General features: G+C 47.9%; 1 protein-coding gene across 1 annotated transcript in view; it reads right to left on the reverse strand.

Moving 5' to 3' along the window:
* PRKAR1B (protein kinase, cAMP-dependent, regulatory, type I, beta) overlaps positions 1–18343 on the reverse strand; it is a 97601-nt gene that overhangs the window by 61390 nt on the left and 17868 nt on the right. The window contains exon 4 of the mRNA XM_012729215.1: positions 15768–15859. Coding sequence (XP_012584669.1) covers positions 15768–15859 — 92 coding nt within the window. The remainder of the gene's footprint in view (positions 1–15767; positions 15860–18343) is intronic.

Raw genomic sequence — 18343 nt, forward strand, 5'->3', positions numbered from 1 at the left:
CCCCAATCCCCACCACCTACTATGGGCTATACCCCAGTAGCCACTAATCTGTCCTTCATCTCTAAAATTTGGTCAGTTCAAGGTTATTTAAACAGACTCATGTGGCCTGTAAGATTTTGGGATTGATGTTTTGCCCTCAGCATAATCCTTTAGAGATTCATCAACTTGCTGCTATATCAGTAGTTGGTTCTCTTTCCTGCTGAGTCCACATGAAATGGGGGGAACTGTGCTCTGTTTAACCATTAGCCCACTGAAGGACATCTGGGTTGTGTCTAGTTTGGGGCTATTATGAATGAAATTGCCATGAACAAAACGAACAGGTTCTTGTGTGAGCCTAAGTTTCCATTTCTTGGGGCCAACTGCCCCAGAGTGCAATCCCTGGGTCACATGGCGGTTCCTGATAATTCTTTAAGAAACTGACCCCATGTTTTCCGGGCTGTAACTTTTGATGTCCTGCCAGCAAGGGATGCTACCCATTGCCTCTGCATCTTCACCAGCACTGGGTATTGTCACTATTTTTTATTTTTGCCATCCTGATATGTACAGGGTGACACACCTGACATGACAAGGAGGACAATCATATTTGTGGCAATCATATCTGCTCTAGCAGATCTGGGACAGGAGATCGCCCCCATGGGAAATCAAAGCTGTCCTCTCTTTCACACCATAGAAAACATAATTTCAAGAGCATCAGAGACTCAAGTAAGAAAGAATTAGAAGGTTCCTAACATAATGAAGATTATCTGCACGACCTTAGAAGAAGACAGGGTTCTTCATAACTAAAAACACAGACCGTAAGAAGAAAAGGAAATGTGTCCAAACACTATCTTAAAAATCAAAAGAAATGCCATTCATCAAAAGGTGCCATAAAAGAGAACTGAAAACAACACATGAACAAGGGGAGGAGATGTGTTAAGTGTAAATAGGGTTTAGAATCTAGAGTGCATAAAGAACTCATAAGGTGAATTAGACAAACTACTTAAAATGAGTATAAAAAACTATCAAGATGCTCAATCTTACTAGTCATCAAGGAAATGCACATTTAAACCCCCACGAGGTAGCACAGCAAGCCCACCAAAATGACAGCTGAGAAATGCACACCCCCAGTGTCAGTGAAGACGTGGGCCTATGGAGCTCATACACACAGCTGGGAGGGTTCAGCCACTCTGGAAAACAAGGTGGACTTTCCCTGCTGACAACCCAGCAGGCCCACACCTGGTGTGTCGCCTAGAGAAACCTGAATCTTCACAGCAGCCTAAGCCCAGGATCTAACCAAATGCCTATGAACAGCAGTAAGGTATGGCATGTCCAGACAATCAAATGCTAGAATCTATAAAAAATGAAGGAGACATTCTCTTGAAAGGTTAGGCATAGAGTTACCATGTGATCCAAGAAAAGTGAACACAGTGATCAAATACACAAATACAGATGTTCATAAAAGCTCTATTCACAATAGTCAAAAGGTGGAAACACCCGATGTCCTTGGGCAAGTGACTGGACAAACAAAAAGTGTCCCGTCCATACATGGAATATTATTCAATCACAAAAAAAAAAAAATGAGGTTCTGACACCTGCTACAGTGTCAATGTACCTTGAAAATATTATGTTAAGTGACAGAAGCCAGACCTGAAAGACCACATGTTGTATGCTTCCTTTTATATGAAGTAGCTATAACTGGTGAATTCATCACAGGCAGAAAACAGATTCATGGTAGCTGGGGCAGAGAGAGATGGGGGAAACTCCATCATAGTGATGACTGCACCACACTGACAATGCAAAAATGTCATTGAATAGTTGACTTTAAACATGGTGAACTTTACGTTGTGTGAATTTCAGCTCAGTTTAAAAAACTGAATGAATTACAGCTACATTTGTAAATATAATGAACACAAAGTATAAAGCTAAAGCTGAACAAAAAGTCACCCATTAAAAAAATACATAGAGAATTATCCCATTTATATGAAGTTCCAAAATGGGCAAAAATGAAGAACACATTTTTGAGGGATGACTATATAAGGAGTAATGTTATAAAGCAAAGCAGGACATGATCCCCCAAAACGATGCTGACTTTTGTGGTTAACTTGGGCGATGGCTTCATAGTTTGCACAAACAGAAATACTGCATTAAAATGCATTATGTACTCTTTGCATTTAAGGGAAAAAGAAAGTGGCATTGATGTTTTTAAATCAAAATGCATATGTAAAAGAATAGAGAACAAAAAACAGGAGGGAATGCTGAAACTGGCCACACAGCTTAAGCTGGAGAATGGGAGCCCAATGCTGAGGTTTTGATACGGACACACAAGACTCCGTTCTTGCTGTTTCAGATGCTCACAGCAGAGAAGAGCCCATTTTTCCTGTCTTTCCTATTCCACAAGTTTCATCCAGCCCCCAGGAAGAGAAGGCCCGTGGGGTGACCTGGTATCCACCAACTGCAAACGTTGGCAGTAGCTAAGTGCCACAGGGCCAGGCTGGCACAGGCACACAGCAGGCACTTAATAAACACCTTGGAATGAACCTGTGAATGAGAGCCTAAAATACCTTTAGAAACTCCTATGAGTTCCTCAACTTGGCACATTTTAATTTAAATTTCAGCCCTGTGCCCAGATAAACAATGCAGTGAATGTTTAGCCATGGAATAGCTTTTCCCCAAAACTAGCCCCAGAGGCATCTTGCAGAAGTCAGTGAACACACCTCACATAATTAAAAGCTGGTTTGGAGATCTCACCCAGGTCCCTAGCTAGAGATAACACTGGTAGTTGTGATGGACAGAGTGCCCCCCAAGGGGCTGCAGAACAGGCAAAGTTCACACAGCAAAGCCTGGAGTTTTCAGTGCATAGGCCTCAAGAGGAGGAGTGCCTGGCAGTCAGACAGGGTCTCCCTTCCTGTTCTAGGGGGCCTTCCACCACTCCTGCCCGACTGAGACCCCTGAGTAGCCTCCACAACCACATTCACTCAAAACTAAAGCTCCCATCCTGCTAAGAATGCCGTCTGCTGTTGAAAAGACAGGCACACTGCAGCACACACTTACCAAAAGAAGTGCAAGACTTGTCTACCATAAAATGTGAAATAGTGCTGAAATGAAATGAAAGAGCTAAACAAATGGAGAGACATTTCACATTCACAACTTAGAAGTCTTGATATTGACAACATGCCAGTTCTATGTCAAACTGGTCTATAAATTCAACACAGACTATGTAAGTAGAAAACTGTCTAAAATTCATATGGAAATGACTATAATAGTCAAGACAACTTTGAAAAAAGAAGAGCAACATAAGAGGGTTACATGACTTGATTTCAACACTTAAACAAAGCCACTGACATTAGAAAAGTGTGTTATTAGTGCAATAATGGGCATAAAGAACAAAAGAACAGAAGTGAAAGTCTACCACTGTCTTTCAATTTATGGTTAGCTGACTATCAACAAGGGAGCCAAGACCATTCACTAGAAAAAGAATGTCTCTTCTACAAATGGTGCTGGGACAACTGGACAGCCACATAAGAAAAATGAGCTGAGATCCCTACCTCACACCATACAAAAAGAAACTACAAATGGATCATAAACCTAAATAGGAGACCTAAAGCTATAACCTGACAGAAGAAAATACAGGAGAGCATCATCAATATGAATTACGCAACAAGTTCTTAAATAAAACAATAAAAGCATGGCTCATAAAAGAAGAAAAAAACATGATAAAGCGGGTTTCACCTAAATTTTAAAACTTACCTATGTTAAAAGACATTGAGAAGATGAAAAGGCTTTTTGTCTGGACTAGCATGTTCTAGTAAGTTGCAAAGATGAACAGAACAAGGGGAAAGGGGAGGGGTACCTGTGGTATGTTCTCTAGACCTTTTACAAAACATGGAGCCATTCCTTTGGCCACATACACGCAAATCTACAAGAAAGGTGATATTGTGGGCATCAAGGGGATGGGCACTGTTCAAAATGGAATGCCCACATGTTACCATGGCAACCCTGGGAGAGTCTATAATGTTACCCAGCATGCAGCTGGCACTGTCATAAACAAATAAAAGGCAGGATTCTTGCCCAGAAATTCATGTTCATCTTGCGCATACTAAGCACTGAAACCCGAGATAGCTTCCTGAAACACATGGAAGAAAATAATCAGAAAAAAGGGAAGTCAAAGAGAAAGGTCCTTGGTTCAACAGAAGCATGGAGCTGCTCCATTCGGAGAAGCAGACTTTGTGAGAACCTAGGAGAGGAGCCTGAGCTGCTGGAACCCACTCCCTGTGGATTTATGGCATGACTGACGTGTGAGGAGTGGGAGCAAGGGGGTAACCTCGGAACTATTTAAGAAAAAAATAAAGATCAAACCAAAGATTGGGAGAAAACATTTTAGCCATGTATTTGATGGAAAGAATTAGGTTCACAATATATAAAGAAGTCATCAGTAAGAAAATTTTTAAATGAGCAAAAGATTTGAACTGACTTTGTGCCAAAGAAATTTCACATGTGGCTAAGGAGCACAGGGAAAGATGACGGAGTTCGTGAAGGTGCCTGGGGACAGGACTCTGCCTGAAGAGCCCACCTCAGCCTCTACAAACAAGGTGCAGTTGGACAAGGAAGGGCTGGAGGTGACTCAGAGTCACCGACGAGCTGATTTAGAAACAAGAGGAAAAATCGGCAAGGAGACCTCTTTCATGCATCTCCTCTTCTACCCACACCCTTCTCTGCCTCCTGAAGGAGGCAGAGAAGAGCCCACAGTCACTCAGTGGCTGCTGGGTGGCCCAAAACTCATTCTACATCTCCAAGCCTTGGGGTCCTCCTGCCCCAAGTCCCCAACGCAACACACAAAGGACAGAAAGTGCAAGTGAAACCAGCAAGCTGTCTTAGCCAGAGAAGTTCAGGCATGTTTCTAGGATCTCAAGGATGCAGATTTCTTGGAAGAAAGATCACCCGAATCTACTCAAACACCCAAATCCTTAATTCATCTTAGGAAAGGCAATGGTAGGCTTCCACTGGGCTACGAGAACAGCAGCAGGAGCCCGTCTTCCACTCTGAGCCACGGAGGCACAAAGCACAAATGTGTTCATGGGTGAGAGGACTTATGCAAGGCCAGGGAACCCCTTTGGAGCTTTCTATGAATATAGGACACGTGGATGAGCAAACCTTGTCCCCTTGAACCTCATCACAGACCTCAAAGGCATCCCCACTGGGGGTGCCCTGACAGCAGAGCACACAAGCTCTGCCACCTGTCTGCAGACACCCATCTAGGAAGGGCCAAATTTATACTTGATCCAGCAAGGCAGAAGGACCTGAGACCTAGCTGGTAAGTGCTTGACCATCCCCGGGGGAACCCCAACCTCACACTAATTTTTTTTTAACTTAATATAATAGTTTATTTTTACATCATTTTGCACATTTTTTTAAACTCAATTGTAATCCCATGGGTTTCCCATCACCAAGTCACCCATGTACCATCACCATAGTCCCGTGTACTTCCCTCCCCCCACCGTTTTTGATCCCATTCCCCACTCCACCCCCACAAAATGTCTCTGCTATATGGCTGTCCATTATTCTTATTATTTTCTCGCCTGGTCCGTTATACTCTTGCTATGAACAAAACCATCCGGTATTTTTCTTTCTGGCTTATCTCATTCACGGTGCTTTTTAAGAGAATAATTTGGTACTCTGGGCCCACGGTCCATAAATTCTGAAAATGTCTAAATTCACCAACTTTTCTGGTTTTGCAACTCCAAGTGCCAGGTGGCAAAAGGGTGGACAGAGGGCACAGGCAGGCTTTGCTTCCCCTTCTTGTGTTCTAGTTAATGACAGCTATAAAGTTACTGGAAAGAAGAGGGAAAACACTTCCCCAATAGAGCTACTTGCAAAGTCACTGTTATTTCCACACAATTAAACCTTGTTTTCCGTGACAGTATCACTTGGAAATAATGGTCTCCTCTTCTCAGTCCTGACCCCCTAACAAAGAGCCATGTAAAACTGCAGGGGGAGGAAATGCTCCGAGACACAAGCTTCATGTCATGAGCCACTGCGGCGCAGGTAATTAAGAATCCACCAAGTCAAACTAAATAAAAGCCAAGATTTAAAGGCTTACATTGGCCGTTAGTCCAAAAATAACAGGAAAAGGGGGCAAGCCCGAATGGTCCATCACCTGAGCTCAGCGCCACACAGGAGCAAATGGACAGAGCACCCAGGGGAAGCGTGAGGCGAGAGGCCAGGGTGACTGAGCCCCACGCTGGATGTGGAAGTGCACTGCAAGCCGCTGCCCAGGGGATGGGCACTTTCCTGCCTTCAAGGACAGGAGCTTCCGTCATCTGCCAAGGTCGCAGAGCCAGCAAACAGCAAGGCCAGGCCCAAGGTCATCTAACCTGGCCAGTGCTCCCCATTCCACTGGTTGAGAGGCCCTGAGATGTTCACCCTGGCACCCCCAAGAGCAAATTGTCTCCAGCATCATCACTTCTCTGGGCAAAGTCACTTCTCAGAGCTCTGGGGTGAACAGCCATTTCAAGCTCTGCCACCTTCGAAGCTTCCCTGAGCACCTCCTGCTGTGGTATTAAAAGCCCCTACCTCTGGAATTTGGGAGCTTGAAAAGTAGGTAACACCCATTGCTCTGCATGCAAGCCTCCCCCTCCAACCCGGGGCACCAAACCCTGGAAGTGGCACCCAACCAAGCTTAGAAAGGTTTGTGGCCCCGAAGCCCACAGGGGGTTCTCATGCCCAAAGTGAGCAAGAGCACCTCGGCTAGACGGGACCCTGATTTAGCCTGGTCAATTTGTGACGTCGGACCCGCTGCACCCTCCGGTCCTGCTTCACCTCTAGAACAGACACAGGCTAAGACTCACCGTTCAGGGCCGCGACAAGAGATGAAGGAAATCCCAGACTGCTCAGGAGCTGCACAGAGGATGCCCTGATGGCCGCCGACTGATGGGAGCCACAGGTAAGAGTCAGTACAAGCTGTTTCCTCCTTGGAGAGGACCCTGATGCAGGCAACATCCTTCCCAGAGCCCTGGAACTAGTCTTTAGGAAACCATGACTGTGGCTGCCAAGGCCCCACGTTATTTTATCATGCAAACCTCACTTGTCCAACACATACTTGAGCTTCTGCCTGAGGTCTACAGCCTGGCTCCCTGAGCTGAGACTGGAGCGGCCTGCCCTGGCCCCATTCCGAAAGCAGGGAGTGTCACACCTACCTGCTTGCTGTGAAAAACAAGAGTTGCAAGCCAGAGGGAAAAAATCCAACTCACTTATTGACTCACTTATTATCTATTATGTAACAAGCACCCAAAATGGAGACATTTAGCCCAACGATTCATTACTCCTCTGAGGATTCTCTCTGGTGTCACTGCAGGATGGCTGCCTCCTTTCCACACCTGGCTTTAGAGAGTGGGCACTATGTGACCGCTTGGACCTCCTCATAGCACGTCAAGGACTATATACAGTCACATTTGATAATGTCCTACGGGTAGATTCCAATCATACAGCCAGGCCAGCCTGAGTGGGAGGAAACCACACAGGACTCATCTCAGGAGCTGTCCTGAGGTGGTCAAGTGTCCAGGTGACTAACTGCAGGAAACAGCTGGTGGGTTTGATTCAGGAATCCACCACTGCCTGCAAGGGCCCAGTCTGGTCCACTTCTGTCCTCTGAAATGGCAGCCTCAATCTTAAGTTGCTCCCAAGCTCACAGTCATATACTTCACTGCCCAGGGGAAAGTGAGGGCTGGCTTCCACTCTTGTCCCCAAAGAGCAGGACTGCTTCCCCAGAAGTCTCTTTGAGTCTCAGGTGACCATTGCTAATCCAGTTCTTTGGCTATTGTGTAGGACCTCAGGGACTGTCCCGAGCCATCTGCCTAGCCTCAGCGGCCCATCTAGTCACAGTGATCTGAACTGGCTCAAGTTGGATGAAAACAAGGCACTCTTAAAGGTCAAGGTAGACCCTACCCCTTCCCAAACCACATGATGCCACACAATGGGGAAGTACAGAATGCTGGGGAATACCAGAGCACTCATCACATTTGACTTCTAGAAAAGCACCCTAAAAGGGCAAAGGCACTCCGGGAAGGTCTTTATCATTAGTGTTCACCATCACCATGATTATCGCCATCACCACCATCACTGTCACCACTGTGCCTATCTTCATCATCTTTAACACTTCACTTCTCTGAACCTGGAACAGGTCTTGTCATAGAGATAACCCCAAAATGTTCTCAAAGTGAAAGAGTGAATGGCACTTCCATCTCAGTGGCACTTCCCCAATTTCCATTCATGATTTACACAGAGTTCTGGGAGGTTGAGAGCATGCCCACGTCTCTCCAGCCTCAGTTTCCTTACTCTGCGTGCTAGGAGTCATGACAATCCTAACTCATGGGCTCCTTTGGGGCTGCCACAGGTGGCATGTAAGTGATCAGATTCTTGCTGAGTCAGGCAATTGGCTCACCTGCCTTTGACGGCAGGGAACCAATAGTGACTGGTTCAGAGTTTTCTGAAGTGACCTCCACTTCCCCATCGAGAGAACACATAAGAAGGGTCATTTTCCCCTTGGAAAAAAGAGCAGCTACAGAATGCTCCCCTCACCTGTTTCCCCAGAGCCTGGCACACAGTCAAAAACAGTATTTACTGCATGTGAGGTGGGTGAGAGGGTGGGTGGATGGATAGATGGATGGAAAGATGGACGGAAAGATGAACCGATGATGGATGAAGGACAGACTCGTGCTAATCGCTCCTTCAAAAGCCCAGATCGAGCTCAATCAAATCAGTCTACTGTCAAGAAACAAGAAAGCATTTCTTTACTGTAAGAAATAAGTCATGGGAACAGGCATGGAAGGGAGGGCAGTGTTACCAAAGGGTTAAAGAGTTCCGTTTCAGATGTTCTGAAAATTGGGATTTAGCAGCTGATAGTACATCCTCCTACAGCTGTTCCTGGGACTCAAAACACATCTTTGTTTGCTTGACTCTTAGCAACTGTTGCTTTTTCTGAAGGACAAGCATGAACCAGCTGTCCGCTCACAGGATACAGCAGGGAAGGGTGATCTGCAGCAACGACTTGTAAAACAAGAAGACAGTGATTTTCTAGATTTAGGAGGGATCTTTCCTTTTACAGTGCATAATTCCCACCCTCCAGCAGCGACAGCCACGGCCTGGTAGACACTGGATCAGAGGAGAGAGGAATGCAAACCCAACAGGCAGGGCCCACTTCAGAAACACAAACATGAAGAGCAGTCCCAAGCATCACGGTGGACAAGAAAACACGGCCCCACTGCCACATCAGGTGAGGGGGAAACGTGAAAAAGACTCTGGGTAAGAATGCGTGTCTTGGCCCTCCCTGGTGGCGCAGCGGGTTAAAACACAGCACTGAGAATCAAAAGCCGCTTCCACATGAGTTCGATTCCCGCCTGCCCCGGAGGTGACCACATGGCGCGGCAGACCTCTCCTGACCCGCCCGCTGCTCCCCTCAGCAGTGTACTTCGTCGATCTGCCTGTTCTGTTCCCTGATCTGTCTCTGGTGAAGCCTCTCACCACCCCTGAGCCTCTGGCCTGTACCCCAGTTCTGTATGCACAAATAAATAAATCTTTAAAGAAAAAAAAAATGTGTGTCTTGTTCTGAAATATTAACATGAAATTATCCAGTTGCTTCAAATAGTCCAGGGTCAGGGGAGTGGTTAGGAATAAAGATGAAATCAGACTGAACATGAACTGAAACCCCTGTGATGTGGGTGGTTCCTTACACCACTCTCTCTTCTATTGTGTAAGTTTGAGAGTTCCCAAGAGAAAGAAAGATGTTAAATAGTACCTTGCAATCATTTTAACCTAAGAATCACCAAAATGCTACTCATGATACCTGATGAATAGAAGCATTCTGATAGTAAGAAAAAATAGAGACATACACAAGAAAAAAAACAGATCACACACACTGACATACAACATACACACAGCCCCCTCTGGGACACCGACTATACCCCAACGGGGCAGCTCTATACCTGAGCCTGCTCTCCCTTCCAGCTCTCCAGTGGGCACCCCCTTGACAGAAACCTGAGTGTATGACCCACAGCACCTGCTCAGTGCCTGGCCCACCCCCCGGAAAGCTTCCATATCCCTGGCGCATGCAGACCTCACCCAGAAAAAAAGCCACTGTCTTCTAGAATCTTCAGGCCTGTGTTTTCCTTCCAGAGATCTTCAGAAAACACAGTTCTGGCCAGGTCACCCTCTCCTTTCTAAATGGGTGTACCATGAACAGAGTGCTGAAAAATAGACCCCAAACATAAGGACATTTGGGGGTCTTTCTCTTCCCCCTAGATGCTGCTTTTAAAAGAAGCCATTCAAATCAGTAGGCAAAGAGAGATTGTTCACTTCAGTAATACTGGCACAAATGATTGTTTGGGGGAGAAAAACTAAACTGGGCTTTTTATGTCCTGAAACCAAATTTCCTGATGAATTGCATATAATCATTAAGAGAAATAAGCAAACCAGAAAGGTTCTAGAAAAGATCTTAAGCCTACTAAATTGTCTGGGAGTGTGGAAGGCCTTCCAGAGCAGACGTCATAAAGGAAAGGATTGATAATCTGGCTACATAAAGACTAACTCTGGTCAATCAACAGATAGGTGGATGAGTGTACGTGGTCCCTCCACCCAGTGGAATATCCCTCAGCCCAAATGATTACACCGGGAAGTGTCCACATGGAAAGTCACCCAAGCTTCCTGGTTTCCCCTTTGTTCTTTTCTTTATGTAAAAGAGTGACTTAGGGCCCTCCCTGGTGGCTCAAGGTGTTAAAGCACAGCACTATGAAGCTACCTCAGCCACTGCAGCACGAGTTCAATCCCCATCCAGGGAGCTGACCCACATGGCAAAGCAGACCTCTGCTGACCCGCCCGCTGCTCCCCTCAACAGTGTATTTCAATGGATCTGCCTGTTCTGCTCCCTGCTCTGTCTCTTGTGAACCCTTTCACCCCCCCACACCTCCTAAATCTTGTATGTATAAATAAAAATTTAAATAAATAAAAGTAGTAGCTTCCCACTGAACACATGGTCGAGGCTGAAAGCAACCCAGAGGCATCCACAGCTCCAGCAACATGGCCTGCCATGGACATCACACCCACATCCTTTGCCCACAGGGCTCCCATCCCCCAAAAGCACTCTCTCCACCTGCCCATCACTCTTCTGCCCAGTACGTGCCCAGCACCCCGCTCCCAAAAAAGGATGGATCCTCTCCTCTGTGACCCCAAAGCATCTAACAAATGCCCCTATGACAGCCTAGGATGCTGTGATGGCAAGCGAGGTGCGGAAGGCTGTGTCCAGGGCCCCAAGTGCCACACACACAGCACAGCGCCGCCACCAGGGTTCACAGTCTGGTCTGGATGCCAGTTATAGGGGTCGTGGATTCACCCTCACCTAGAATGGGTGACCTCATCATTTACTGAATCAGGAGAGCAACTCAGAGCTCTCAGTCAAGTATGGGAAGAGGTACCTAGAATGACCTCACAAATACCAGGGCTTTCTCACTCGCGGAGTCATGGGGTGGATGGGACTTCTTTCAGGACGGTGGACCACTGCCCAAAGGAAATGTGTGATCAGCCACCTGCCTTCTCTGAGCCTCAGTTTCTCTGCCTGACAAAGGGCAAGGCGACCCACGTCCCTGAGATGTGTGCCACCGCTCCTCACCCAGGCCTCTTCCACACCTCTGCCCTTAGCCAGCTGCAAATTCCTCACAGCCCAGCTGGCAGGCAATTCAACTATTTTTAGGCTACCCAGGCTCAAGGAGAGAGCCAATTCAGGACATGAGAAACCCATGGGGTCTGAAAGCTTACACATCCCTCCTTTCTGGGGCCATGTCACCACTGGCAGGTGGGGGGGCAGGTCTGCTCACCACCAGGAAACACTGTGCTGAGTGTCCCTCCAGGACCCTGGTTCCAGGGAGCACTCTCCCTTCTGAAGAAATTGCCTCCTCCTGCCTCTACGCGTTAGGGTGGTTGGGCCATCCCACACTTCTGGGCCTCAGTGGCTCTCCCATAAAGTCGTGCTAGAAGCAGCAAGATATAGGGCAAAATACATCACTTGTGTACAGGGGCAGGGCAGGTGACTGGTGAATTAGCTGCATGTAAGAAGATGGAGATCATGTGGCTGTAGAATCCGAGAGGCTGAACTATAATGGCCCTGTGTTCCAGGTTATACAAGCCCTTGCTATCCTTTTAAAGTCTTTCGAAGACTTCCCAGAGAACAGAAACCACACCAAAGTTCCACTTTCAGAACCACGGAGTTCTTTTATGAACTGGGAAATATGGGCACAGGGGAAGTCACTCTCTAAAAAGGCTGTTAGCTTTCCCTGGAAGGTAGACAAGCTGGGCAGTGTAATGGTGGTAGAGAGCAGGCAGCCGAGTCAGCTTTGTCCTGGTTCAAATCCAACTTCTCCCAGTCCTGGCTGGGTGGCCCTTAGCAGCCTGTTAACCTCTCTTTTTGCCTCCATCAACACTGCTGCCTGCATTGTTCTAACAGATGATATATATGGAGTGCAAGGGCCAGGGACTGGCCCAGGACTCATTGTCTTGTGATACAAGACCCAGGGTCCCAGATTTCAGACTCCCACTGAACAGAGGCTTCCAGATCCTGGTTCACATGATCCACAGTTTGCTAGCCTTGAGATCTTGCTGCCCAGAGCAAGCCTGGCTTTGTGCAAAATGAACATCAAATTCTTTGCATGTTCAAACCATTAAGCATCTCCTCAGATGAGGTCCTGCATTTTCCAAAATGCTAATTTTGTTTTTCAGTTTGCCTGAAAAGGAAGCAGCAAGTCCCCAAGCAGGAGCCAGGCTGGAGAGGGGGGAGACCAAAGACTCCAGGAGCGGAGCTCAACCCCTAGGCCGCATGCGACTTTGCAGACAGGAATGTTTTTCCCATCACCTGGGGATCTGAGCCAATTTGTGGAAAAACAGACTGCAAAGATACACGGGTGGGAGGAGAATCAGTGACAGATAACAGGCGAAGCTGCGTGCCAGCGGTGCGGCACTCCAGCCAGAGGCCTGTTCTCATTAGAGGCGCAGAGAGCCCTGCACTGCCGGGAAAGCCGCCCCAGGCTGAGACGCCCTTACCCGTCTGGCGGCTCCGGTAATGAGGTCCCAGCCAGGACCCAAAGCACACAGCCTCTGCCTGTACACATACGGTGCCTCCTAATTACCACACTTGTTGGCTCCCAGGGGTGCAGTGATGCTCACCTCAAGGCGCTCTAGGCAAGGCAAGTTGGGAAGGGCCCCCAGTGAACTCCAGGGCTTCAGCCTCCCTCCCCAGGCTCAGGACCAGCCAAGGGGCCAGGCCCTGATTCACAGCACATTCCAGGGTTCTAGAGCACTCTGAAGCTGCCTTCCAAGGCACCTTGTTGGGGCCCCTGACCAGAAAATAACTGCCCCCAGAGTCCCCAGGAAGGGCACAGGGTCTGCTTTCTCCTCCAGAGACTGACACTGAGAGAGGAAGCTGCACCCCGGTGTCTCCCTGGAACCCACATGAGTAACGCAACACTGAGGAGGGGCTCTAGTGGAGTGTGCAGGACACAAACACCAGTTCTGCCACTTGCAGGGACACTTACAACCCAGCCTGGGGCAAGGGATAAGGGCCCTCTCCCAGCTGGGCCTAACCACGGAGGCAGGAGCCCCAGTGCCATCCCAGAGACCTTCCTGCCTTGGATCAGGATCCACTGTGGCAAAGATAATGTCATCACAGAATGGCCTGAAGGAAAGACACCATTAAAAATTGATAACCACAAAATGCCCTAGCCATGACAGAGGGGTTCTCTAAGTCTGAATTTAGCAGGAGGAGGGTCATTAAGCACAAAGGTATGTCCACCCCACAAGTGGATTTATTTGCAAGGGAAGGTTCTACTTTGCTCTACCATCTCGGGGAAGTGGAGGGAGCAACCTGAAGGCTACAGGCCCAGCAGGGCCAGACATCGCCAAACCAGCGCTCAGTCGACACAAAGCCGCTAGGCCTGACTTCTAGTAAACTGGGAAAGCAAAGTGCTTGGATGCAACACAGGGGAACACCTCAAGTGAAAGACCAGGAGACTGTCTCCAGCCCACTCCCTCTGGAACTTGTTTCCTGAGCCATCCGCCTGTCTTTTCAGGAGTCCTGGCCAGAAAAAAAAGCCCGTGGTGATCTCAATATGGAAAGTGAGTTTTCCGATGCGCAAAACAAAAGACATGAAACACAGGCACACACCCTGTGCAAAAGCTTTCTTTCCAAGTCAACCTTGAAAAGAGGAATTTTTTCATCCAACCATCTGCTTCCTCCACATCTTGTCCACCTGACTCTTGACCCAGAAAAGTCCAAGCTGAGAGTTGGGTGGTTCTGGAAACTTGGGGCTAAGGGCACAGGACCCCAGCACAGATGTTTCCTGAACATATGAGGCTGGGATGATCTGGAGATATCCTTTAGGGCAGTTTTCAGTCAGGGGCCAAGTTGGCCCTAATATAAGAGCTTCACAGAAGCTGCCAGCACTTGGGGAGGACAGGAGCTCTGAGAGAGTGTGAGGAATGTGGCTTAAACTCAGCTGCCATCAAGGGGGCCGCTGGGCTGCAGAGAAGGCAGGAAAAATAGCAGTTCATAGTTTAAAGAAATGAAATCCAGGGCCCTCCCTGGTGGCACAACAGGTTAAAGCACAGCACTGCAAGCTAGCCACAGCCGCTTCAGTGCGAGTTCCATCCCTGGCCCCAGGGGTGACCCACATGGCACAGCAGACCTCTCCTGTCTCTCCTGCTGCTCCCCTCAGCAGTGTACTTCATCAATCTACCCATTCTGCTCCCACTGTGTCTCTGGTGAATCTTCTCACCCTCTGTATCTCTGGCCTGTACCCCAGTTCTAAATGCATAAATAAATAAATCTTTAAAAAAAGAAAGAAATGAAATTCAGGCCTAATAAAAAACGTTGAAAACATGCTGAGTCAAGTAAACCACACAAAAGGTCAAATACAGGAAGAAGATTAGCAATTAGGGGAGAGGGGTAGAGACAGAAGACAGAATGAGGGGCTGCTGACAGAAGCAGGAAGGTAATCACCTCCCAGCAACTGCACAGGCTGATATTACAAACCACTGACAGAAAGATGCTCCCCTCCTCTGCAGTGATGTGTGCAGTGCGTGGTGGCACTCTGACAATTCGTGTAAAATGGATCCATGAGGACTTTTCCAAAATACTGTCAGTGATTACCTCTGGAAGTTAGGTAATGGTGACATTTTTCCTTTTGGTCATCAAAATTCTCTTTCCAACTATGTGATTACAATTCTCAAGACAGCACCTTAGGCCCCTTCACAACTCACAGGCCCTCTCCCTGGAAGAACCTTCGCCTCCCACATCAACTGCATCAGAGTTCTGCCTGGGCCATGCCTTTGTCACCTCGAGCTCAGTCGCCTCCTTCTAGACACCAAGCTACTGGGACAGGGAGAAAGAGCACACCAGGATGTCAGCTCAGATCCCCGTGAGGCAATCCAACACAAAGTGGACCTTTCTCATAAAAGATTCTGGGAAATCAAGTCTACAGTGATATGGACAAAAGGAGACAACACATGTGTGTTTCTATGAGATCTGGTGGGTGGAAATCTTCTGATCTGACCCAATATTTGATGTCACCCACTCCCCACCAGACACACCTCACCTGGACTGCCCAGGTACACACACAGTGCTTCCTGGCAGCTGTTTCCTGTGCTGAGTCCACACTTCCTAAGTTGTGGCACCCATCCCCTCGAGCCGAGCATCACCTTGACACAGCACCCACGACCAGCAAGGCCCTCCCAGCTCCCTTCCTGGCTTCTACCTTCTCTCATTGTCATCCAGGTGGGCAAACAGCACGTTCTTGGAGATGGCTTTGGCCAGTGCCGTCATGGTCTTATAGTCCTTGGGGATCACCTGCAGGGGAAGCCAAAGAAAATCAGTACCTGCCTGGAACAAGTGCTGACCTTTCCTAACATCTGTTTGGCCCTGAGAAGTATGATACAACTTAAACTGTTCAAACTTCAACTTGTGTCAGATAACAATAAAGACAGACAGGGCCCTCCCTAGTGGCGCAGCAGGTTAAAGTGCAGCACTACAAGCTAGCTGCAGCCAATTCAGTGCAAGTTCAATCCCCCACCCCAAGGTGACCCACATGGCGCAGCAGACCTCTCCTGACCAACCTGCTGCTCCCCTAAGCAGTGTACTTTGTTGATCTGCCTGTTCTGCTCCCCACTCTGACTCTGACGAACCCTCTCACCGCCCGTGGACCTGCCCCTGTACCCCAGTTCTGTATGCATAAATAAATAAATCTTTAAAAAGAAAACAATAACAATGTTAATGTTATGTCATAATAAATTTGTATTTAAAAAACAAAGAAAATAGGAGGAATCCAAAGCAACCCAAGGGGCGGTTTAAATGCCACCTAGAAGTTGGGGTCTCAATAGACTGACTCTGGTGGGACTCAAGACCTCCCAGAAGATGTGAAAGACCTCCAGCTTCTTGGTTTATTGGGTCTTCTGTGGATTTTTTTTATTTCACCAAGACAATGAACAGTTAGTTAAAAACTTGAAATCTGAGGAGCAAAATAAAAGGCCCAAGTTTGAGCGTAACTACTTCAGGTTAGGATGGAGGAAAAGGAGCCCTTTTGTCAGTTGGACTGTCAAAGGCAGGAGTGAGGGAAAGGCCCATGAGCATTCTGGGCTCTCCGCGTTCCAGACAAGGTAGGGATGCCTGGTGGGAGCTTCCACCACCCACCGTGCCCAATGAATCCACCACCAAATGTTGGCGAGCACCTGCATCTTAAGGTATGAGTGTCTTGAACACCAGTTCCCTTAAAAAATGCTGAAGGGAGGCCCTCCCTGGTGGCGCAGCGGGTTAAAGCACAGCACTGAGAATCTAAAGCCGCTTCCGCATGAGTTCGATTCCCGCCTGCCCCGGAGGTGACCACATGGCGTGGCAGACCTCTCCTGACCCGCCCGCTGCTCCCCTCAGCAGTGTACTTCGTCGATCTGCCTGTTCTGCTCCCCACTCTGTCTCTGGTGAATCCTCTCACCCTCCGCATCTCTGGCCTGTACCCCAGTTCTGTATGAATAAATAAATAAATCTTTAAAAAAAAAAAAAAAAAAGCTGAAGGGAGGCACCTAGCGGTAATAGGACCCCACCTCCCTCAGCTGCCCAGAGTCTGCCCTGTTGGGGGGGGAGGGGAGAAGGGGGAGGTTCAGCAGATGTGTGCCTTATCTTTAATACCAAAGAAACCTTTATAAGGCAACCTTTCTGGAAACAGCTCTGAGGCCCCTAAAAAGCCACCCCAATTATAACTGACTTTTTCAAGTAAATTTTTCTTTTAGAGTAGATTTCAGAAGAGACAGCATGCATCTCTCACCCAGTCTTGCTGTGGTTGATTCATAAGTGACGCTGGCATCTGCCACAACCAGGGACCAGCCTTAGCAATGACCAATGACAAATCCCAGATGGTCCTGTCCTGTGTTTCACCCCAAAGGCCTTGTTCTGTCCCAGGATCCTACCAAGGCCACACACAGTTGTGCTCCCCCCCCAAGTCTCCCAGTTGGTGGCAGTCCTGGCTGAAGACAATCCTCAGAAGTCCTTTGCTTTGATGACCTTGACAAGTCTGAGGGGGGCTGCTGAGGTATTTGGCAGATGCTCCTCAATTTGGGTCTGAGGCTCTTCTCATGGTCACAGGGGGGTTCTGGGTTTGGGGAAAGAAGACCACAGAATTGGGGTGCCTAGTTTTATAAACAATATTTTGCTGGTTTTCATAATCTGCTTATCAAAGTATTAAATACTGGGGAGGAGGGTTATTGGATGGAAACAGAATTTCAGTTTTATAAGATAAGGTTCCACTACAGCAACATGAATATATGTAATGTTATTGAATTATTCACTTAAAAAAATGGCTAAGATGGGGGCCCTCTCTGGTGGTGCAACAGATTAAAGCACAGCACTATGAAGCTATTCACAGCCACTACAGCATGAGTTCGATCCCCAGCCAAGGGGGGGGGACCCCACAGGGCACAGCAGACTTCTCCTTACCAGCCTGTTGCTGCCCTCAGCAGTGTATTTCAATCAATCCACCTGTTCCGCTCCCCACTCTGTCTCTGGTGAATTCTTTCATCCCCCTGCACCCCTGGCATGTACCCCATAAATAAATCTTTTTTTTAAATGGCTAAGATGGTGCAAGGGGTGGACTGTGTCCCCCATATTCAGTGTGAGATGAGGTGGCATGGGGGGGACCTTGGGGCATGATCAGGTTTAGATGAAGTTAGTGGAGAACGTCTGCAAAGTGCTCCACATCCTTGTGAGAGGGACCTGAGAGGGGCACTCTGTGTCTCTCTGTCTCCCTGTCTGGTCTGTCTTCGCCCTCTCCCCTCACCAGGTGAG

This window comes from Condylura cristata, unplaced genomic scaffold, assembly GCF_000260355.1.
Source record: "Condylura cristata isolate star-nosed mole 26May11 unplaced genomic scaffold, ConCri1.0 scaffold00024, whole genome shotgun sequence".
Lineage (NCBI taxonomy): Eukaryota > Metazoa > Chordata > Mammalia > Eulipotyphla > Talpidae > Condylura > Condylura cristata.